This window comes from Ursus americanus, chromosome X, assembly GCF_024610735.1.
Source record: "Ursus americanus isolate L20-20 chromosome X, mUrsAme1.1.p, whole genome shotgun sequence".
In the NCBI taxonomy this organism is placed as follows: Eukaryota; Metazoa; Chordata; class Mammalia; order Carnivora; family Ursidae; genus Ursus; species Ursus americanus.
The window spans coordinates 92,178,793-92,203,183 of record NC_142164.1 but is presented as its reverse complement, the minus strand read 5'-3'; the positions used below and the strand labels follow the sequence as shown (position 1 = coordinate 92,203,183).

At 36.0% G+C, this 24,391-nt stretch overlaps 1 protein-coding gene across 1 annotated transcript in view; it reads left to right on the top strand.

Moving 5' to 3' along the window:
- Nucleotides 1-24,391, top strand: part of CFAP47 (cilia and flagella associated protein 47) — a 484,601-nt gene that overhangs the window by 425,224 nt on the left and 34,986 nt on the right. The window contains exons 59-62 of the mRNA XM_045790463.2: nt 198-292; nt 4,085-4,237; nt 14,797-14,968; nt 18,031-18,192. Coding sequence (XP_045646419.2) covers nt 198-292; nt 4,085-4,237; nt 14,797-14,968; nt 18,031-18,192 — 582 coding nt within the window. The remainder of the gene's footprint in view (nt 1-197; nt 293-4,084; nt 4,238-14,796; nt 14,969-18,030; nt 18,193-24,391) is intronic.

Below are 24,391 nucleotides of genomic sequence, written 5' to 3'. Positions count from 1 at the left end.
TTCCTAGGGTTTGCTTTGAAATGTTTCTGCAAAACATTTGCAGAAAATGTTTTGTATGTCATAGTTTCTCTCTACCGAAGTTTAAATTCATGAGCTTTGCTAAAATACCATTAAGTTAATAACAAATATTCTCTTCTATGCTAAAATTGAAAGTGTTCCTGTTTTTGTTCACTCTTCCTAATTTAATTTCTCATTAGAGCTATGGGAATAGAAAGTGGAGAAATCCAAGCAATATACTGGGTATACCCTATATTTGGACTTCCACAGGCACTACACACTAAATTCCCTCAAGGTACGTATATTTTAGAGTCAGAGAACACCAAGATTCTGAGTGATTTCAGAGGCTCCTTTAATCCCATTTTTTCTTATACAAGCAAGAGAACTAAGGTCCAGAGAAAGTAAGTCGTGAAGTGAACAGTCCTACTGGTAGGAGCGCCAGGACTGAATCTGGTCTCCTAATCGTAAGTCCAATGATCTTTCCACCAAAGCACACCATTTCCTGTTGTTCTTCCTGTTGGTGAAACCTCGAAATCAGCTAAGATAGAAATAACGTAACTTCAGGCCCCTTTATCCCACATTCTGTGAGGCCCTTGGAGCCCTGCTCTAGGCCTATAAGATTCCCAGGTACTTTGGTTCTTGGGTCACACTTACTTGCCAGATTCCAGCTTCTGTGTAAGTCTCATCCAAGAACTATCCTATGGGGACACTGATCCCTCTATTCTCTGTTGTCCCAGACACTAAACTTGCATGATGTCCTCCAAAAACCAGTCAGAATGTACTGAAGTTCTCAAGGAGGTTTACCTCACTACCATACACACAACATAAAATCCCTACTCTTAAAATGCCTTTCTTTTTCTCACCGACCCCTCTTTTTGTTTCCCCTACTCCAAACTTCTCTCAAGTTTCTGTGTGTTCTCTTTCCTCAATACTCTTCTCACTTCTGCATTCCTTGATTTTCCCAATTTCTTCCCAGAGTAAGCCTAAGAAATGCAATTCCTCTTGGATATTCATAAAGCAACCTCTTACCAGGCCTTACGCATGGTTCTTCATAACTAAGGAACGCTGAATTGCTCAGCCCTGTAAAGAGATCTCTCTTTTGGAGCCCCTCTCTTGAGCAACACGGATGACCTGAAAGAAGTCTTGAAATTTTGAATTTTTCTTCTCCTTCCAGTACCAATTTTTGGTAGTGAAACAGAGTTAGTCCTGTACTGGCATATATTATGTCACCACACTTCAAAAGAAGAGAAAATAATAAGTTTTGCTTGTGGATAACAGCATTTCCCCAGATACACTGAAGGCCAAGGTTACATATTGCCTTAAGTCGTTTAATTTTAAAATCCACATATCTAGCAGTACCTTTGACAGTAAATGTCATTTGTTTTACTTGAAGTATTTTTGCTCTTAAGTTAAAAAATTATCAACACATAAATGTTTCAAATATACTAAATTATCTTCTGGAATGCTTCACAAACATGCCAAAATGTTTCTTTAATTTCCTTGTGGAAGATAATTGTTTGTATACTTTCCATAGTGCTGAACGGTCCAAAATTTATAATACAGTCATCTGATCAAAGAGATGTAATAACCCCTAGACATTCCTCTGTTGAAATACTAACAGCAACATTGCTCCTGTTGACTGCAGACACAGTTTTGTTTTTCCCAAAGGTTTAAAGCAGATTTTTTTTCAGTCTGAAACAAAGCCTATGAAAACATAAAAGCATAAATTTCTTGCACCATTTTCTTCAAAGAAAGTTCAACATGCTGCAGAAACATAAAAGGCATTTTCCATCAAGTCACTTCTCTTGGTAATTACTCGATTTTTAAATGAAGTGTGAGTTCTATAAATACCCTGTGTTGCTTTAGCACAAGCCAGTAGTACCATCAGTGCTCTGAAACAGATTGTGTACTAGTTATTAAATCATTGTAGCAGAAGTCTAAAGCCTACTCTAGTAATTATTTTCGTCTACAAATGCCCTTGAGAAAACAATGAGTACAATTATATAAATACACGTTGCTTATTTTCCGTACAGTCCGTCCTTTGTTCTTATGAACACAGCAGAGAGAACCTATTGCTTTCCCTGCTCGGCTGCATCACCATCGATGCTTACTGTTTCCCTTCTGCTTTTCTGTGTCTGTCACTCAGGTCATTCTTAAACCCGGGGTACTTGTTGTTCTGTGAGCCACCTTTTCTTTGTGTGTATGCCTATCTGCTCCTATTCGTTGGGGCAGATAATTGGAAAAGGACTCTACTACTGTCACAGTGTGAAGACAATGGAACGTGAATCCATTGTGATTGAGTAATCCGTACATTGCCAGGGCACTGATTTCCAAAGGACTTAGAGGACAAGACTAGTGCCATGATATTAATTGTAACTTTGATCACACTAATTTCCGATTTAATGCTTTAAGATTGAAGCTAATTAAAACCAGAGAAGCCTGTATGTTTTCCTCAATCATTTCAACCTTCTTAATTTACATCTTGTGTTTCTCTACTTATTCTAAGTTCAATATCAACCTGTAAGTTTTAGAATTAAAAATAAATTTATGTTAGATATTTATAAACATGGCGTATATTGTGAAAAAACATAAATCTGAGGACATTATCCAGTTGTGCAGTTTAGATGAATGTATTATTATTGATGCTACAACAGTATAGTGTAATACACTTTAAAAGCTTTTTTATATTATGATTCCCTTTTATCCCCTATAGTAAATTTATGTTTTACATGCATCTGATTGATAAAAATATAGCATCTAACATATATATAATCTTTTTTAAAGATTTATTTATTTATTTATTTATTTATTTATTTATTTATTTATTTATTGGAGGTGAGGAGAAGCAGAGGGAGGAAAGAGAGAATATCAAGTAGACTCCCTACTAAGTGTGGAGCCCGACATGGGTCTCAGTCTCACAACCCAGAGATCATGACCTGAGCCAAAATCAAGAGTCAGACGCTTAACCAACTGAGCCAGCCAGGTTCTCCAAGCATCTAACGTATTTTTGAGAAATAATATATTTATTTATATGCATTCTAGTATACGTGCTCCATGATATTATAGAGCTAATGCCAAAGGAATGCATTAATACTCCTTTGTATAATTAATAGTTGTATATAGAAACACTATTTTGGTTTCTCACAAGATCACTGACAACTTCTCCTGTACTTGATGTAAGAAAACATTGAAATTTAATATATATATATAAAAATATATAAGGATTCAGGGGCGCCTGGGTGGCTCAGTCGGTTGAGCATCCAATTCTTAGTTTCAGCTCAGGGCATGATCTCATGGGTCATGGGATCGAGCCCTGCGTCAGGCTCCCGGGCTCTCCGCTCAGCTGGGGGTCTGCTTGAAGATTCTCTCCCTCTGACCCTCACCCCACTTGTGCTCTCTGTCTCTTTTTCTCTCTCCGTCTCAAATAAATAAATCTTTAAAAATATATATAAAGTTTTAATGCTTTATATTAAATTAATATTATAATCACATTTTAACATTAATTTTAAATAATCCATTACAATTTTCTTTTTAACTGTTAGTGTATTTTGTGAATTTAAAAGCAGTTCACAGAAGAAAATCAAAATATTTTACTGACATAATTTAAATATGAATTTTAAGGTGCATGTGAATAAAGAACAGGAAATATTTTTGAAGTGTTATTATAAAATAAATGTTACAGAACTTATTTTTTAAAATTATTTGAAGGCATTTGCTGTAGTATTACTATGTAAGTAGAGTTTGGTATTTGCTACAATGAATATACAGATAGCTGAAAAAATCACGTGTTCCTGACTACCAGTTGAATTATTGATGAGACTAGGTGAGTTCCTAAATCAAATTTTACTTCCTAATATAATGTTCTGTAATCTAGTGTATATCTTCCAGGTTAATCTCTGTCATGCTATTTTTATATACTATTTAACATTCTTATTTGCTTCCAAAATGTCAATGTATATAGATATTACATGAGTGTGTGTGTGTGTGTGTTAATGCCAGATGCAATAAGTCAAAGTATGTGAAAAGATATTTTTCATGACATAATTCATTTTCTTCCATCTCAACTGGAAATATTTCTCTCCTGTAGTTGTCATAAAATGTCAGTCCAGGAAACGCGTAGAACAGCAGGTGGAAGTCACGCTGACTGGTGCTTTTTTGGGAGAAAATCCTATCTTAAATGCGACAGATTTTGTAGTGATTCCAAAAAAACATTCACATGATTCTTACAAAGATGTTAATGGTAAGAGAACCACAGTCATGGATATAAAAAATGATAATAAATAAAAAGTCAATTTCCTTAAATTGCAGGTTGCTGATTCTTCAGTTACATGAAAATCCACACCCAATTTGTTTCCGTTACAATATGCCCTTAAAATAGTGCTCAGCAAGTGTTCAGTGATGTTTGTTCTCTTCACATAGTGGTTATTTCCAAAAGGAAAATAATTATAGTTGTTAATGGATTTATAAGAATAGATTATTAATTCTGTCATCAGTGACAAGAGAAAAAGCTGTAATAACTAATTTCCATGTCCCTTCACTTTTAATCTCTTCCTTTATCTCTCTTTCTGATTTAAGGAATATGATTGAAACCATGTCTTGCAGCTTTAAATTCAGAAACACAACCTTGAATAAAATGTTCTTTATTTAAAGAAATCAAAAAATTGACATAAATTAGATGCCATCCCCAAATAAATTTTGTATAATAATCCCTCTGGCATTTTAAGTCTTAAAGAAAACTTCAACAAGTTAATATGAAGATCTGGCAAAATCAAATCCCAGTGATGCAAGGTTTATTTTTCAGCTGTCTTCCAGATGAACTGAGGTAGAATGCTTATATTTCACATTGAAAGGGAAATTTCCTATGGTAGTATTTTATTAAAATCAAGGGGGAGAATCAATGTTTATGTATTATTTAAAAAACAAATTGACAACAAAATTAAGTACGAAATTCCTGCAGAAGCAAAATATCTTCCCTAGTTTTCTCATTCATATCTGTAGTTTTTTACTTTGATCTTAGTATTGTTATCTTTTGTCTGATTTCATTAATTCAGTGATAAAAGAATATAAATGAGATATAACTGAAGAGAGACCAAATATATGAGTATAGAAAAGGTATATAAGAGTAAAATAGTTTTTAATTTTTTATAATATTGACTATTTCTATTAAATAAGAAATGCTCGTTTTAAACAATTCCAGAAATTTCTGAAGTGATATGCATAGCCACCCTCAACTCAAGTCAGTCCTACGTAGGTGGTTGTTACAACTTAATAAATTTGATATATACCGTCTTATGCTTCCAGCCATACCTGAGGGGTGGAAACATGCTAGGAATTTAACCAGCTATTTTAACCAAGACCAAATAACAATGACAAACAAGACAGGCTTATTTCTTATTTCTTTTCTTTTCTTTTTTTTTTTAAGATTTTATTTATTAGAGAGAGAGCGCGCGTGCGCTCGGCCCATGAGTGGGGGAGGGGCAGGCTCCCCGCTGAGCAGGGAGCCAAGGCGAGGCTCATTCCAGGACCCTGAGATCATGACCTGAGCCAAAGGCAGATGCTTAACCAACTGAGCCACCCAGGCGTCCTTCATTTCTCTTTCACATGAAAGCCTGGACTTGTAGGCGGTCCAGGGAGTGTGGTGCCTGTGTCCCTTGAGATCATCCAGGGACCCAGGTTCCTTTTCTCTTGTTGCTCCCCCAACCCCTGTGTTGTCTTCATCTGCATGTCAGTTGTGCAGTCCCATCTGCAGTGGAGAGCAAGTGGGTTCCCTTTAAAGCCAGGACCTGAAGATGCACGCATCATTTCTACTTGCATCTCATTGGTCAGAACTCAGTTATATGGACACATCTAGCTGCAGTTGAGGCTGGGAAATGTAATCTCTTTATCCCAGGCCTAGATAAAATTTGGGGACTTTCTATTACTAAAAAAGAAGAAAGGAAAAAATAAATATTGGGAAGACAATGAGCAGTCTCTGCCGTATTTTATTTACTGTGAACTGATAAAATCTATCTATGGTCAATCCATCCAAAAGTACTTGATAAAAACTTATTACACATTAAGTATTTTTCTGGACCTGGAAACTCATACCCCCCATATCTCTCCTACCATGAAACTTATGTCCCCACTGTTTAGGGTAGAGTTTCAGTCATTTTCTGGGCAGCATGTCAAATCCCCCACTGTTTATCTTCATTTGTTGAAACTGTAATATGTAAAGCTGAAGGGTTTTTTTTTGCTTGCTTTTCTCTGCATGCCTGCTTTTGTCTCTTCTCCGGCCCACTTTCTCTGCCTACTCATCAACTTATACAAATGGCTCAGTCATGATCAATCAACCCTCTTTCACTTTTCCGGACACCCCTTGGTGTCTTCCAAAATAGATCATTCAAACTAGGATTTTGTTTTTGCAACCAAGCATTCTGACAGTAAATACAGAAGAGGATCTGGAAATAATATTTCTTAAATGAATTACAAGAATGTCAGAACAATCTCCCCCACATGCTCTCCTTATATGATTTGGAAGGTAATATTTTAAAAACTGGAGATGGAATTACGAAATGAATACCTACGTTAGATGTACCCAATATACTTAATAAAATCTTTGGAATTACAAAAAAAATAGTTCACACTAATTATTGTCTTTTCATTGACTAGCTAGATGTTGATAATATGAACTGTGTGAGTTAAGGAAATATTAAGTTGCACAGTGAGACATTTAATTTTTGATTATGTTAATTTATTAGTTATTTCTTTTTTCTCTTTGATTGAATTTTAGTTTTGTAATTGCAGAAATGCCAACTTAATCATAGACTGCTTAAATTTATAAAAAATGAAAACTTACATAAGGAGGGGAATTTTCTATTGCAAGTCTGTTCAATTACTCTTTATTTTAAAGAATCTCTGTTCATAATGAAATCAGACTGATGGAAACCATTTCCATTTATCTCAGAAATGTTATTATAAGTTTAATACAGATTTTGCTTTAATGAATCATGTATTAGCATTAGAGAAATGTAGGAATTATAGTTTTTAAGTAAATGAAACCCTGCCGACTTTCTTTTCTTCAACCAATAGATAATACTAAAGGGAATTCTGATTGTTTATGCAGATCACAGATAAAAATATCAGTGTAGGGGCGCCTGGGTAGCGCAGTTGTTAAGCGTCTGCCTTCGGCTCAGGGCGTGATCCTGGCGTTCTGGGATCGAGTCCCACATCGGGCTCCTCCGCTGGGAGCCTGCTTCTTCCTCTCCCACTCCCCCTGCTTGTGTTCCCTCTCTCGCTGGCTGTCTCTCTGTCACATAAATAAATAAAATCTTAAAAAAAAAAATCAGTGTAGATTAACCTCAGAGTTCAAATGTGTTAACACAACTATCAATTTCCAGTGATAAATAAATGTAAGCACTTTTTATTGAAATGGAACGTATTTTAATAAGCAGCCAACTTATAGTAAGTGTACCCCAGTAAATGTCCAGTACCTTTCTGAAGCAAGGTAGTTGTTTTGTGTGTCATCCTGCTGTGCTTAAGTGAGTTTTAATAACTGAGTGTTCAAACCTTGATTTCTATTTGAAATCTATCCTGTTGAAGGCAAAACGTTGATATTTCTGTGACATTGTAACGGAAGGCAAAAAATTGCTCATATGCAGAAACCATTTTAATATGTTCTTGCTACATTAAATTACTTATACCTTTGTTAGGTTGCAAGCTAAAGAAATTATAATTCTGATAATAGAAATTGATTAAATGTTATTACTGGAAAAAAGCCCACTTCCTTCTATATAAGCAGGGTCTTTAAGGAATCTGCCAATTTCGGGAGGTTTGAAAGGCATGTTAAGAAAATAGCTCTTGAAAATACACCTTTTGATATGGCTCGTATTTCACTGCTTCATTACTTTTCATGATGAAAAATAATACTTAATGCTGAAAATAACAATTTGGAAGGATTGCAGGCTTATCTCTTCCAATGAGTCCCTCTAAAATAGCTTTTTCTGTGCTCGATACTACCAGGCTCAAGAAGTTTATCTATTTTCTGGCTAAAGACATTTTAATTTGTGATTGTTTCTGTTCTGAAGCATGTCCTATATAGAAGTAGATTTGCTCAGTCCCCTCCCAAACTTAATGTTTTTCTCTGTCTTTATGGTACCTGAATATTTGATAAATCCGTCAACCTCTCCTTTGTCTGGGTTCCTTAAAGGCATCTGGTAATAACTTGATTCCTTTCCGTACCCGTATTCGAAAGATATAACCAACTTGCCTGCACTCTGTAAGTGTACCTGCTTGCCTGTCCCTTCTCACCTGTTTCTGTAAGGACAGGTCTGACCACAAAGTCTGAATACTATTTTAGTCTTCAGTATATGCAAAGGCAAGTGTTCAAAAGAATCATGTTGGTCACGCCAGTTTTTCCTTCCTGTGGTCCCTTAAATCCATTATGGTGGAAATTAAAGTCTCTTAAATCCATTATGGTGGAAATTAAAAAACTGTCTTGGACTATGATGGGGTGTTAGTTATGATCACTCATTAAACCCTTATATTCCCTCATCCAGGTTTATAACCAAAGAAGTAGATTAGAAATAAGGCAGATGGAGATCAAAAGGTTACCTCTATTCATTATAAAGGTGAACTGAAAAGTGACTTGGCACTATGGACTCGTTGGGGCTTATTAATACCTTCCACCAAAATGAAGTGCCTTCATCCCACACTAGCCAGTTGTAGACTCCTGTCAGGAGCAAACAACCTACACATGAAGTAGGAGAAAGTACACATTCTGGATTCAAGACATTAAGAAAGAAAAAGGTCTGCTCATCTGCTCACATTCCATTCCTTCACCCATATTCACTGATCAGATATGTTGCTACCCACCCCCCACCCATGGCAAGCCATGATGGGGGAGGCAGATTGATGCTGAGATTTTTTTTTCCTCCTATACTTTTCCTCTCTTGTGAGTGAATAGACCCTTCTATGTAAACACAGTAAGTAGGAGATCAGAATCCCCAACACTCCCTTCCCATCAGTCTCCTTTTATCTTCATCACCTTTCCCTAAGAGTCCAAAAATCCTTACCAAGCTTCATTAAATGAAAATGCTAAGACCTCTCTGGTCTCCTTCCACCCTGATTCCTCACACACACTATTGACTTAACCAGGATTGATCACCTTCATATTTTTTTCATTCAACAACAATCTTGAGAGCATCTTTGCGGCCAGATACTTTGCTGAGCCCCAGAGATGTCAAAATTAATAAGACACAACGACTGTTGTCAAGGAATTGAAAGAACATCTGTCCAATGTGTCGGATTTATGCACCTGCAGTATTTAAATCAATTGGTATTGCCCTACTGGAGTAATATTATGTGTGGATATTTAGACTGTATTTTGCAATATCACTTCTATAAGATTACAAATTATTCTCTGTGGGCATAATCTCCCCCATAATTGTATTTATTCTTCGTACATAATTCTTGGTCTATGCATTCTTCATGCCTCCCTGGAAATTAGTCCAGGGACTACCTCTATGAGACTTTTTCTCTGGGAATGGTTATATTGTTTAACTGCATATCAGATTCATGCCTCTTCCTTTTATTTTCCAAATGTTCTATAACTTGAGGCCATTGTTCTTTGATTAATCTGTTATCTTTTCTGTGTGTCCGATTTGCTAATTTATGTGTCACATTGGTCTCTTTTCCGTCATCTTGCTGTATGTTGTTTGCAAGTCATATGTAAATTCTCCTGCCCTGTTTGGTCTCTAATCACAAACAGCTCCTGAAAAACCTGTCATTGGTCCTTCCATGATCCTATCTTGGCCTCCAGATTTGATCCTTTCCTCCGCTTTTGTTCATTTTACTTTCTTTGTTCAAATCACTCTGTTAAGGCTTCTGTCCTAACTGTTCTAATGAGACTGCCCTTGGCAAGATGGTCACCCTTAACCAGTGCGCCTAATCCTATGGTCAGATTTGTGTCCTGAGCTCACTCAGCCTGTCAGCAGCATTTACCATTTGACCCAGTTGAAGGACTTCCTGATCTTAGTTTTCATGACTAGTCTTATTATTTATTCTCTCATTGGTTGTCTGTCCTCCATTTCTTTTGTTGGCTCCTCTTCTTCTGACCAGGATCTAAAAGTTTTAGGGGCGCCTGGGTGGCACATGGGCGCCTGGGTGGCACAGCGGTTGAGCGTCTGCCTTCGGCTCAGGGCGTGATCCCGGCGTTCTGGGATCGAGCCCCACATCAGGCTCCTCTGCTATGAGCCTGCTTCTTCCTCTCCCACTCCCCCTGCTTGTGTTCTCTCTCTCGCTGGCTGTCTCTACCTCTGTCAAATAAATAAATAAAATCTTAAAAAAAAAAAATTAAAAAAAAATAAAAGTTTTAGTGACCAAGGGCTCTGCCCTGAGGGCCACCAAACTTCATCGTGCCGGTTATGTCCTGCAGATGTCCAGAGGCTACTGCTAATGGTATCTTCTCAGCAGTTGTGCCACATGACCGGCCTCATATCCTAGATTGTGAAGTATAAAGCCAGACATCTAAGGTTCTTCCATTTCATCTCTTTAGGGCCTTGAGAAAATCACTTCACCTCTCTATAAACTTAGTTTCTTCAACTGTAACATGGAGAAAATAATAGTATCTACTTCATAGGCTATTTCTGAGGATTAAATATGTAAATGACTGGAATCCTTAGAAAGCATATGGTTCTCAGTATGTATTCCGTAAGTGTTAGTCCTTACCATTATTGTCATTCAAAGGTCTAGCTGGGTATTTTGTGACAGTGATGTATTAGAGTACCCATCTTCAGTCACTGACAAATGATGTTTTATAATGGAAACATGGTACTCTCAATGTCATTCAGTGGGTTTTCTCATTAATACACAGAAGAATATTCTACGAAAAAGAAAGTACAAAAATATGGTGCCAAAATATTGGATAGAGACTGAAATTGGAACTTAATCTAATTGCTAAAAGTTCCGATCAAATATATATGTTGCAAGAAGTCCCTTTATCTTTTCTTTTTGTTATCTTGTTTCAAATAAAATGTGTAAGAAGAGCATCAGATGTGAGGCCACTTTCTTCCTTTAATTTTTCAGTTTGTAGTTTACTGTACTTGTAGTCATAGCAGAGGAACATGCAGTTATTTTAAATTAATCACAATGTCTGGTCTGTTAAATGACCTTATGAAAGCGAAGTAAAAACATGTCAATGAAATGCCCCTTCAGTAAGATTTGCAACTTTATTTTTTTTTATTTTTTTAAGGTTTGCAACTTTATTAAAAAAATAGCAAGAGCGGTTCATTCTTCTTTACCTGTTCAAAGAAAATAGCTTTAGTGAATTTACCGAGCCTTCTCTGTTTTCTTTGAGTACTTTGCTGTCTTCATCTGTATCAAATTTGTCTCCAGCACTCCATTCATTCCTTAGGTGATTATGGTGGTCTAACAAATGTGCATGCCTCTTAGTGAAGAGAAAACTGCAGAAATTTAGGGAAAGAATATGAATAACAATGTTCAGTATTCTTGGATAGTCATCTCTCCATAATTGAGAACTTTTTGTTGGGTTTGCTTTGACATGTATTTCTTACAGATTAAAATGTATATGGTATAATAGTATATAATTTCAAAGTATATTTTGTAAATTAATTTGTTATAACTCAATACTTTCTGATTATTTATCGTATTTAGTCAAGTGTCCTCTTTTAAAAAAAAAATGACTGATGTTCTCCCACGTTGAATACAATTCAGTCATTGTCCTGTGAAAATTCACCTTAGTAATGAACCACTGGCCAGCGTAGCTCCCACTGCATGATTTATTGGCACTATGATACAGGCATTAGGTTGGATGATAATTACGCAGGGACACTCTCTGGATGGGAGACATGCCCCTTCTGTTCACTATAATGACTCTGCTGCCATACCCAAGTGATTATCACCTGTCTTCCTTTGTGACAGAATAGATAGATATGGATATAGATAAATATAGACATCATACTCTGAAATTCTGAGACCGGTTTGATTAGATATTTTGTATATACGTAAAGGGTATGAATACAGGACAGAAGTGGTAAACCTGTGATTCTAGTTGCCAGTCATGAGTGCTCACATACCTCCCACTTTATACACAGGGCATTATTCGATCTTCATCTCCATCTTCCTCTCACCCTTGTGCAAGCCACCACCTGGCCTGAACTGTGGAAACTTCCTTCAGTTCTCTTCGAAGCCCATTTTGCTCAATTTGCCATTAAAAGAGCACATTACTGACATACTTAAAACATTCAGTGGCCTCCTGTTATTCCTAGAAGTCCCAATTCCTCACCACACCCTGTATAGTCTTGCCTACTTTGCCAGCTTCATCTTTTGACAAACTCTTGCCTCTTCCTCTGCTTCATCCACATAAGTTCTTTCTCAAATGGGCTAAGGTGGTTTCCCCCCTTGGAAGACTCCCCCATGCTGCTCTGATGATGCCTACGAGGCATTTTTTTAATTTCTACATCTGGGCAACCTTTATCACCTTTCAATTTTGGTGTATTGGTTTCCTCCTCAGGACCTTCGCAGCCAGGTTCCCAGGACAGATGCACTCATGCCTCTTTTATTTCTCCATAATAACAGTTATCACAGTAATTAACAACTAGTGATGTTATTAGTAGTTTATTACCAGTTCTTGCCTCTCAGTCATCAGCTCCATGAGGACAAAAACCATAATTGTCATTTCAAAGAAAGTTTTTTACATACCAGTAAAACACAATTGAAGTCAAATATATCTTTATCCTATTAGTTTCATGCATTGAAGTGCCTTTTTAAGGGTTTGCTGAAAAACGATAGGATTTTCCCTCAGTGTTGAAAAATTTGTTAGAGTAGTCCCAAGGACTGTTGACTTGTAACTTTGAAATTGTAATGTATATTATGGGAAACTACATTTATTTACTTTTTTTTTTTTTTAGGAAGGTGCAGGTATTCTCTTAGAGTTATAAGCTATGTTTGTCATGAGAGATTAATTTTATCCGACAATCACATAATTAATTTATACTGTCCTCACTGACTCAGCTCTTATCCACCCAATCCACACAAAAATACTGCATAGTTTCTCTCCAAATTAGAAGCATAACAAAAACCATGTTTCTCACTTGGTAATATGACTTTTCAAATAAAATGCGGAGACTCTAACAGATTACTTTTAAGATACAATACAGAATGTCAGTTTATTGTGATTTGGTCCAGGCTTCTTCTTTCCCTCTCCTTTATGGGCTCAGATCAATACATTCCAGTTACAGACAAGGGGGATATGTGTAGTTTGAAAAATATATTCATATTTCTATTTGTCTCACCTCCTATCTCTTAGCTGATAATCATGTCTCTATTTTGTACAATGGATCGTCTTATGATTACAATTATAACATCCATAGTGACAGATTCTCCACAGGGGATTCGGTGCTTCTGAAACTAAATTTAGCTTTTCATTTCTTGTCTTCATTCTGACACAAGCATTCCCATAAAGGCTTTAGTAATTAAGTAGAAACAGATGCAGAGCTCAACTACATACAGTATTTGCTTTAAAAATATTATGTTATTTGAATGCAATGGAAATTTCATCTCCCATTAACTACTCTAAAATTCTCAAATGTTCTTTCTTTGTATGGATTATGGCTTCCTAAGGAACATTTCCATATCTCATTCCCAGAACAAATAGACACATTATACGTAGACACATTGATTTTCCTGTAGCAAAGACAGGTTATTGATAGGAACAGTAATTGCTGATTTTGTCAACAGGATAAAAATCAGCAATTCAGGAGATCAGAAGTATACTTTTACATGTGGAAGAAGAAAAAAGGGACCTTGTAAGGGTGTGGGTCAGCCAGTTATTTTACATTAATAAGGTTTGCTGGATAATCATTAAATGTGACTTGGGCTTGCTACAGCCACGCTATTTTTCAGACTTCTACAGCATACATTATAATCACCTACGTCTCAAAGATGGTCTGTTTCTGTTTGGATTGCTTAAAGAAAGGTGGCATTCAGTTCTGTGAATCCAAGGATCACGTTTACCTTTATACACTAGAGACAAACTTTAGAAATTACCTCAGCTGTGGACCAGGTCACGTTATGGTTTCCTGACCTCTCTTCCATGATCCATATGCAACAAACTTCTCAATTTGGCATTTGTGCTCCTTTCATGTATGTGGAGAGTTAATATAATAGATGTTTGTGCTTTTCTTATACATGCCAGTACCAGATTTAAGATATTTTTCACATGTACCCAACAAAACCCTGCTGTAACTTTCCTCTGGTAACCTACTAGTTCAGAAAATATGGTTAACTAGATTGTCTCTGAAACCCCAGAATAAAACATGAAGAACTCTCTCTTTTATTAAAATATATCAGAACTTGAAAACTCTGCCCAAATAGATTGGGATGCTGCTTTAATATTGTTTAAACTTAATTCAAATCTTTCTTTATAAATTACAAGTCTATAAACTTTTAATATATTTATTATATAGACAGTGCCATATTATTTATATTTTATGGTAAATATTGATTATTAATTTCCATCTGGCTATTTCTTGTTTCAAAAATCTCAATTTTAAAGATTTAAGATGATGGGAGTTGTCTTCTGAATTTATTTTTTTATTCATTCATTTATTTATTTACCTTTTAACAAAAGCATAACTAAGTACTAGTATATACCTGGCGATGCACTAGGTATTAGGAATACGAGGGTAAATAACATAAACCCTCTCCCAACCTCTAAATATCTGTGCGTGATTAGTGTTGACAGGTAATTGGTTTTCAATCTATACATATTAAGTTGAATCATTTTAATCTTGATTTTCTTAGATATGCCTAAGAAACGTGAATTTGAATATGAAATTCAATTTGAATCTGAAGATATGAAGTCTTACTTGGGGTCCTGCGTAGCTTTATATATGATCAAAAAATCTTACCATATCAAATCTAAAATGGTAGAGTTGGTCTTCAATGTGGTATTTGCACCAAAGAAACCATTGAGGTAAACCTTTTTTCTTTAAATGATATTATTACTTTTTGAAACTACATATTGTTACTCTTTTAAACAAAATAATGTTGATTTTTCTTTCCATCTTTTATATTTGGATTGTATTACTTCTTTGTTGCTGTTGAGATAAATATTTTGGGCTAGATTATTTCTAACTATCAAACTCTGAAAAGTATTCTGATGAGAAAAAATAGTCCAAATGATTAGAAATCTAAGATATGCTTCACAAATTGTGACCTCCCAAAGGTCACTCGGGTATAATATTCACAAAAGAGCAATGCACTTTGTAAAAATTTTTAAAAAATTACTGACTTGGTGCTGTGCATTAACAGCATGATGTTTCTTTTTTCTTTTTTTTTTTTTAGATTTATTTATTTATTAGAGAGCTCGGGGGTGGGCAGAGGGACAGAATCATCAAGGAGACTCCCCACTGAACACAGAGCCTGGTGCGGGGCTCAATCTCAGGATCCTTGAGATCATGACCTGAACCAAAATCACTAGTTGGACACTTAACCTACTGAGCCACCCAGACACCCTAACGTGATGTTTCTTAGTACTACTTCAAAGGACCAGTTCGAATGATAAAAAATGCCTCAGCTGTGCTCTACTTTGTAGTTGCTGTCATTACCCCTTTACCACCAAAACTATAACATTGCCCATCCTTTAGTAAGGTTTAAGAGGATCATATTGGAATCTGTGAGAATAGTGACCTTTGAATGTCCTTCTTCTGGAAAACCTCATCCAGTGTCTTTGTATTTCCCTCTTAGGCAACTGGTACTTAGCACATGCAAATGCTATATGATAGGTCACCTCTGAAATAGGGCTTTCTTTATGCCTTAATACAGAAATACCGATCAGTACCACAATACACACAAAGTACGAAATACAGCCTGGCAATGAAAAGATAGCTGAAGTACTACCTGTGCTTTTAATCGTTTCTGTAGTCTAACTACTTACTTGATGTGGCCAGACATGTATTTAGTGTGGCTCTGAATATGTAGTTCAATAAGTAAAAGATGCTAGGGTAATCTTCAGGAAACAGTAATAAAACAAAGCTGCAAGAAGATAGCATGCTGTAAACATTTATCTTCTCTTTTATTTCGATAGCTTTCTGTGTTTGTTTCATAGTATTTTTTTTAACATTTAGATTTGTGTTATGTTGATTTAGTGATATGGAAATTACCAGCAACAAGCAGAAGGGGAGAATGTTATCATTAGTGAATATGAGCACAACCAGTGTGAATTTATACCCCTTGAATATTTTGTGGATTTAGAGCTTCTTGGTGAATGTTTGCAAAACTGATTTAGGATAACTTGTATGCATGATTCATAAATTTTGTGAGTGTTGTGTGATGGTCTGATGTAGTTTAATTCTGTTTTGTGTGTATATGTATATATTCATTTACTTTTGTCATTCCTTCTTCCTTATTTATTTGGGATGGTTCACTGGAAGACATACAGTTAAATGAGAAAAACCAAAATAAACCCAATAGCTCTGAATTATGAAAAAGAACAAGAAAATAATTATACCTGAACCATGCTTTACCTAGATAAGTAAAATAAGTATTAAATTCAATTATTTTCTTCCTGTTTGGTGAGGTAAAAAAGAAAACAAAATGTTCATGTTTTGGTGAAAAGAAAATATAACATTATTTCACAACAGTAAATAACAAGGTAATTTTGTCACATTCCCCTTTTCACAGAATAGTGTATATAATAAAAAAAAATAATAATAATGGTCAGGGCCCTAACTGGTCATTTCACAAAAACAAACAAGGTTATTTCTACAGGTCTTGACCTTTTCTTTCAATAAAAATCAAGGGTCTAATTCAAAAACTTGAGAGATCAATAGTTAATATGGTCATGAATCAGCCTAATGATTCTAATTTAACACAGGTCTAAACATTTTTTAATAAATAAATGATCGATATCATTTGTCTTAGGGTTTCTTAAGAAATGATAATTATCTTAGCTCAACTTTCTCGTGGAACTCTTGACCTGCTGTTCTTTCTGAGAGTTTTATGTAAAAGGATTGTGGTTTCTTTGTCCAGTCTGACATGCGATAGTGCAGCCACACCATTACATGTTTGCATTATTTCCACCCAAAGCAAGCAAACAAACAAGTAGTCATTCCTCAGTTTCACCTACTGCCCTATGCCTCCACTCTCCTTCATAGCCAAGCGCTTAGAAAGGCTATCTCTATTCATTTAATTAATTCAGCTGCCACTCAATTATAAGTTATTATGTAAAGTGTTTGTGGTTTTTTAATTTAAAATTGCAATTTAATTTTAAAAAATCTTTATATCAATTTTATGAGCTTTGTAAGTGTTCACAGAAAATATAATTTTTTCTACATGAAATAAGAATTGAAAACACTTTCTCACAATGTTTCCTTTTGAACAAACTTTCCATACAGACCTATCTGTTTAACACCTGGGTCGCTTTGCCAACCTAGCCTTGGATTCTTAAATATTACAATATTCTGTGCTGGTTACAGAAAATTTGCAGTCAATTCTGCATATTTTACTGGTTCTTAGTAAATAACTAGAGAGTAGATAAGATGTGCTACAAAATAATTATCTCACAGGAAGATTGATAATATAACCAAAGACCTAAAATTTATTCCTAAAATGTAATTTACAGTAACCTGCATTTTTTTTTTTTTAAGAATTAAAAGTCCCAGGGGTGCCTGGATGGCTCACATGGTTAAGTGTATGCCTTTGGCTCAGGTCATGATCTCCAGGTCCTGGGATCGAGCCCCACATGGAGCCCCACGTCAGGCTCCCAGCTCAGCAGGGGGTCTGCTTCTCTCTCTCCCTCTGCCTTTCCCCCTGCTTGTGCACTCTGTATCTCTCTCTCTCTCTCTCTCAAATGAATAAATAAAATCTTTTAAAAAATAGAAATAAATAGAAAATTTAAAAAAAGAATTAAAAGTCCCAGTATTTTTACCAAAACTACAAGGTTTGCTTACATTTTCACCCTAGATATTGGTCTGCTGTATTCTCCTTTTGCTTGTTTTCCTGTGGTATCCTTTGTAATCTCTTTTTCTATTTAAGCACTCAAATTATGCTGAAAATAGAGTGCATAACAGATGGAATTTGGATGTTTCCCATAACGTTGGTTGCTACTGAGCCTGATGTGGATGATGTCGTTGATATTGAAGGCATTGGTTTATTTAAGGAATCGATTGTGGACTTCAGGCTGACAAGTCAGACGAGGTAATATATCAAGCAGAAGTATGTTACTGGTTTTGTGAATGTAATTTATGCTGAATTGAGAAACAAAATTTAAGATGGAAATTCTATTATGTCATCTTTTGCTATTTAAGCCAAAGAAGTATTGCTTCTATGAATCAAAGCTTAATATATTTCATAATTTTTAATTAAAAATTGGAAAAATAGAGTGTACAAAGTAAAGACCAAAAAAACAAGAAACAAAAGTAAATTGATACTGAAATTTAGGATAGTATTTCTCTTTGTTTTTCTTTTTTCTTTAAGATTTTATTTATTTATTTGAGAGAGAGAGAAAGAAAACACATGAGCAACGGCGGGGCAGAGGGAGAGAGAATCTCAAACAGACTCTGTGCTGAGTGTGGAGCCCAATGATGGACTCAGTCTTAGGACCCTAAGATCATGACCTGAGCTGAAACCAAGAGTAGGACGCTTAACTGACTGAGCCACCCAGGCGCCCCTCTATTTGGCTTTCAAAGGATGTTATTAATGTATTTTTATAGCCCACTCTCATTAATTTTTTTATTTTAATTCCAGTAAAGTTAACACACAGTGTTACACTAGTTTGGGGCATACAATATGGTGATCAACAATTCTGTACCTTACTCCGTGCTCATCATAATAACTGTACTCTTGATCCCCTTCACCTGTTTTACCCATCCCACCACCTCCCCTCTGGTAACCATCAGTTTGTTCTCTGTAGTTAAGAGTGTGTTTCTTGGTTTGCCTTTTTTGTTTTTTTCCTTTGTTTGTTTAGTTTCTTAAATTCCACATGTGAGTAAAATCATGTGGTATTTGTCTTTCTCTGACTGACTTATTTCACTTTACATTATCCTCTCTCCCTCCATCCTTGCTATTGCAAGTAGCAAAATTTCATTCTTTTTAATGGCTGGATTGTGTGTGTGTGTGTGTGTGTGTGTGTGTGTGTGTGTGTGTGTGTATACACCATTTCTTCTTTATCCATTTATGTATCAATGGATACTTGGGCTGCTTCCGTAATCTGGCTCTTGTAAATAATGCTGCAATAAACAAATAAGCATAGGGCTGCCTATATCCTTTTGCATCCGTGTTTTTGTGTTCTTCGGGTAGATACCCAGGAATGCGATTACTGGATCATAGGGTAGTTATATTTTCAGTTTTTCGAGAAACCTCCATACAGTCTTCCACAGTGGCTACACCAGTTTATATTCCCACCAACACTGCAAGAGGATTCCTTTTCCTCCACATCCTCACCAACACATGTTGTTTCTTGTGTTTTTGATTTTAGCCATTCTGACAGGTGTAAGGAGATATCTCATTGTAGTTTTTTTTTTAAGTTTTTATTAAATTCCAGTTAGTCAGCATACAGTGTAATATTAGTTTCAGGTGTACAATATAGTGATTCGACACTTCCATACATTACCTAGTGCTCATCACAACCCTCCTTAATCCCCATCACCTATTTCACCCATCTCCCACCCACCTCCCCTTCAGTAACCCCCAGTTTTTTTCTGTTTAGTTAAGAGTCTGTTTCCCTGTTTGCCTCTCTTTTTTCATCTGTTTTGTTTCTTAAATTCCGTATATGACTGAGATCATATGGTATTTGGCTTTCTCTGACTGAGTTATTTCACTTAGCATAATACTCTCTAGCTCCATCCACATCTTTTTGCAAATGCCAAGATTTAATTCTTTTTGATGGTTGAGTAATATTCCATTGTATACATATACCATGTCTTCTTTATTTATTCATCAGTCAGTGGATATGTGGGCACTTTCCATAATTTGGCTATTGTGGATAGTGCTGCTATAAACATCAGGGTGCATGTATCTCTTTGAATCAGTATTTTTGTCTCCTTTCGGTAAATACTTAGTAGTGTAATTGCTAGATCACAGGGTAGTTTTATTTTTAACTTTTTAAAAAAGATTTATTTTAGAGAGAGAGAGCACACATGCACACAAGTGGGGAGGAGGGCAGGGAGGGAGAGGGAAAGGGAGAGAATCTCGAGCAGACTCCACGGTGAGTGCAGAGCCCAACACGGGGCTCCATCTTACAACCCCGAGGTCATGACCTGTGCTGAAACCAAGAGTTGAGGGGCGCCTGGGTGGCTCAGTTGTTAAGCGTCTGCCTTTGGCTCAGGGCGTGATCCCGGCATTCTGGGATCGAGCCCCACATCAGCTCCTCCGCTGGGAGCCTGCTTCTTCCTCTCCCACTCCCCCTGCTTGTGTTCCCTCTCTCGCTGGCTGTTTCTCTCTGTGTCAAATAAATAAAAAAATTCTTTAAAAAAGAAAAAAAAAATGAAACCAGGAATTGGATGCTTAACCGACTGAGCCACCCAGGCACCCCTTATTTTTAACTTTTTGACGGACATCCATACTGTTTTCCAGAGTGGCTGCACCAGTTTGCATTGCCACAAACAGTACGAGAGGGTTCCCCTTTCTCTGCATCCTCATCAATCCCTGTTGTTTCCTGTGTTGTTAATTTTAGCCATGCTGACAGGTGTGAGGTGATATCTCATTGTAGTTTTGATTTGCATTTCCCTGATGCTGAGCATCTTTTCATGTGTCTGTTGGCCATCTGTATGTCTTCTTCGGAGAAATGTCTGTTCATGACTTCTGCCCCTTTTTAAATTAGATTATTTGTTTTTTGGGTGTTGAATTGTATCAGTTCTTTACAGAATTTGGATACTAACCCTTTATTAGATATGTCATTTGCAAATACCATCTCCCATTCAGTAGGTTGTCTTTTTGTTTTGTTGACTGTTTCCCTCTCTGTGCAGAAGCTTTTTATTTTGATGTAATCCCAATAGTTTATTTTTGCTTTTATTTCCCTTGCCTCAGGAGACATACCTAGAAAAAATTTTAAAGATCGACGGAATATTTTTCGGTAAAGTTTAATGGTTTGGGGTTATGAAGTGGTTTAACTAAGTAGAGGTGATCAGGTAACCTATACAGATTCTATTTTCTATATTATTATTCTGCTCCACCGTAGCTAGCCCTGTTATACTTGTGATGACATAGGCAGCATGACCACAATACTTTTGAGATACAACAAACATGCCATAAAATTTCATTGTAAGTATACGTTTCAATAATTTCTTTGAAAAATTTGCAATCATAACCACATTCCAGGTTTGAACTCTCCCATGTCCCCCAAAATATCCCTCAAGCCCCTTTGCATTCAATCCCTGCTCCCACCCCCAGTCTCAGGCAACCAGTGATTTGCTTTCTGTCTCTATAATCTTCCCTTTTTTGGATATTACATGTAAATAAAATCACCCAATATGCAGTCTTCAAAAAACAACTGTTTTTTAAACAGTGTTAGATTTACGACAGATTTTGAGGAGAAGGTGCAGAGATTTCTCATACACCTCCTGCCCCCACTCGTGCATAGCCTTCCTGATTGTCAGCTTCACCCACTGCAGTGGTACATTTTTTACCAAGGATGGACGTACACTGACACATCAAAATCACCAAGAGTCCATAGTTTACTTTAGGGTCGGTTCACTCTTGGTGTTGTACATTCTATGAATTTGGAAAGAACAATGACATACATGCATCATTATAATATACGAAGTATTTTCATTGCACCAAAAAATCCTCAGTGCTTTCCCTATTCATCTCTCTCTCCTACCCCTGGAAACCTAGTCTCCTAGTTTAACTTTTTCAGAATGTTATATAATTGGAATCATGTAGGATGTAGCCTTTTCAGACTGGCTTCTTTTACTTAGTGATACGCATGTGAGGTTTATCCCTGTCTTTTCATGGCTTGATAGCTCATTTTTTTTTAGCATTGAGTAATAGTCCACTGTCTGGATGGACCACAGCTTATTTACCCATCCACCTGCTGAAGGATGTCTTGGTTGCTTCCAGGTTTTGGCAATTGTGAACAAAGCTGCTATAAACATCTGGGTACAGGTTTTATTGTGAATATAAGTTTTCAAGTCTTTGGGGTAAACACCCAGGAGCATGATTGCCGGATCCTATGGTAAGGGTATTTTTAGTTTTGTAAGAAATTGCCAGACTGTCTTCTAAGTGGCTGTGCCGTTTTGTACTCTCACTAATTATGAATGACAGTTCCTGTTGCTTTATACCCTCGTCAGCATATGATGCTCTCAGTGTTCTGGATTTTGGCCATTTTAAAAGAAGTGTAGTGGTATCTCATTGTAGTTTTAGTTTGCATTTCCCTAATGACATATGGCGTACAACATATCTTTTCAAATACTTACTTGATGTCTGTATATCTTTGGTGAGGTGTGTGAGAGGGTCTTTGGCCCATTTTTAAGTTGGGTTGTTTTTTTTTTTATTGTTGAGTTTTAAGAGTTCTCTATATATAATGCATTATAATCCATTATCAGATGTGTCTTTCACAAATACTTTCTCCCAGTCTATAGCTTGTGTTCTAATTCTCTTGATATTGTCCATCACAGAAGAGAAGTTTTTAATGTTAATAGGATCCAATTTTTCGTTCATGAATTGTGTCTTTGTTGTTGTATCTAATAAGGCATCACCATACCCAAGGTCATCTAGGTTTTCTTTTATGTTATCTTCTACTAGCTTCATAGTTCTGTGTTTTGAATTTAGGTTTATGATCCATTTTGAGTTAACTTTTGTAGTGGGTGTAAAGTATGTGTCTAGATTCTTTTTTTTTTTTTTTTGCATGTGGATGTCCAGTTGTTCCAGTACCATTTGTTGAAGAGACTCTCTTTGCTCCGTTGTATTGCCTTTGCCCCTATGTCAAGGATCAGTTGACTATATGTATGTGTGTCTATTTCTAGGCTCTCTGTTCTGTTCCACTGATCTATTTGCCTGTTCTTTGGCCAATACCACACTGTCTTGATTACCGTAGCTTTATAGTAAGTCTTGAAGTTGGGTAGTCTTACTCTACAACTTCCAAAGATATTTCAAATTATTAGATATTTTTGTTTAAATGTAAATATATTTAATGCATTCAAAAAGTTTTTCAGGACTAGTGAAATAGTTTCAACTGATTTTGTCATAACCAATATTTTCTCAAATGCAATATTGGCAAAAAAAAAAAAAAAAAAAACAGTTGGAAATAAGTTCCCCAGGAGTGCCTGGGTGGTGTAGTTGTTAAGCGTCTGCCTTCGGCTCAGGGCGTGATCCTGGCATTACGGGATCGAGCCCCACATCAGGCTCCACCACTATGAGCCTGCTTCTTCCTCTCCCACTCCCCCTGCTTGTGTTCCCTCTCTCGCTGGCTGTCTCTATCTCTGTCAAATAAATAAATAAAATCTTTAAAAAAAATGTTATTAACATGTGACTTCCCTTATCAAAAGCATTTGATGGTTTCCTGTTGCTTACCCAAAGTGGCATCTAAATTATGCATGCTGTTCATGGTCCTAGCTCTCTCTGACCTTTCCAATTTCTTCTTTCCACTGTATAAAACAGATCTTCTCCTTCAGTCTTAAGGAAAAAAAAGTCACTATTCTGAGTGTCTTATCCATTACTTCTCACCCGTCTTCACTTTCTGTCTGTTTCTAAAATGCCGTTCTTATCTCCTCTCTGGGTTTCTAAATTCTGCTCATTGTTCTTCTCATCGCAATATAATCTTACTTGACCACTTATGTATATATATGCATACACACACACACACACACACACATACATTTATATATGTATATTCCTTAGGCATAATATATAGAATTTTTTTTTCAATGTCTCCTGTGTCTTTTGTATTTGCAGTACTAGGCTTTGTTCAGAATTAGTTCCTATTAGGTATTTAGTAATGCATCAAACTTAGGAAAATAATTTAGAATTACTCATTTTTTTCATTCAACAAAATTTCCAAAGATAAATATTCCAGTCAGGCCAGTATAATACAGGTATTCTCTTAGAAAAATTACCATTGTTGTGTGCAAGAGAACAAAATCACATTTTACCTTAATATCAAAATATAAACCCAGTATGAATTTCATAGTATGGTTATTTATTTTGGAGGGTTATAAGATTCTTAATGTGTTTCTCCTGCAAATGCTTGAATCAAAGTTAGTATTTAATAAATATTAAGTTAATTGTGAAATCAACTAAAAGGCACTGAGCGGATTTCTGCAGGCATATTCAAAGAACATAGAGCTTTATAATTATTGAATATCATTAGGGAATAAGCATATGGAAAGGTGGTGTTTTATTCCAATTATATTTTACTCTATAGAAAGTGAGATCCCCATGGGACCATGTTTTATTCATC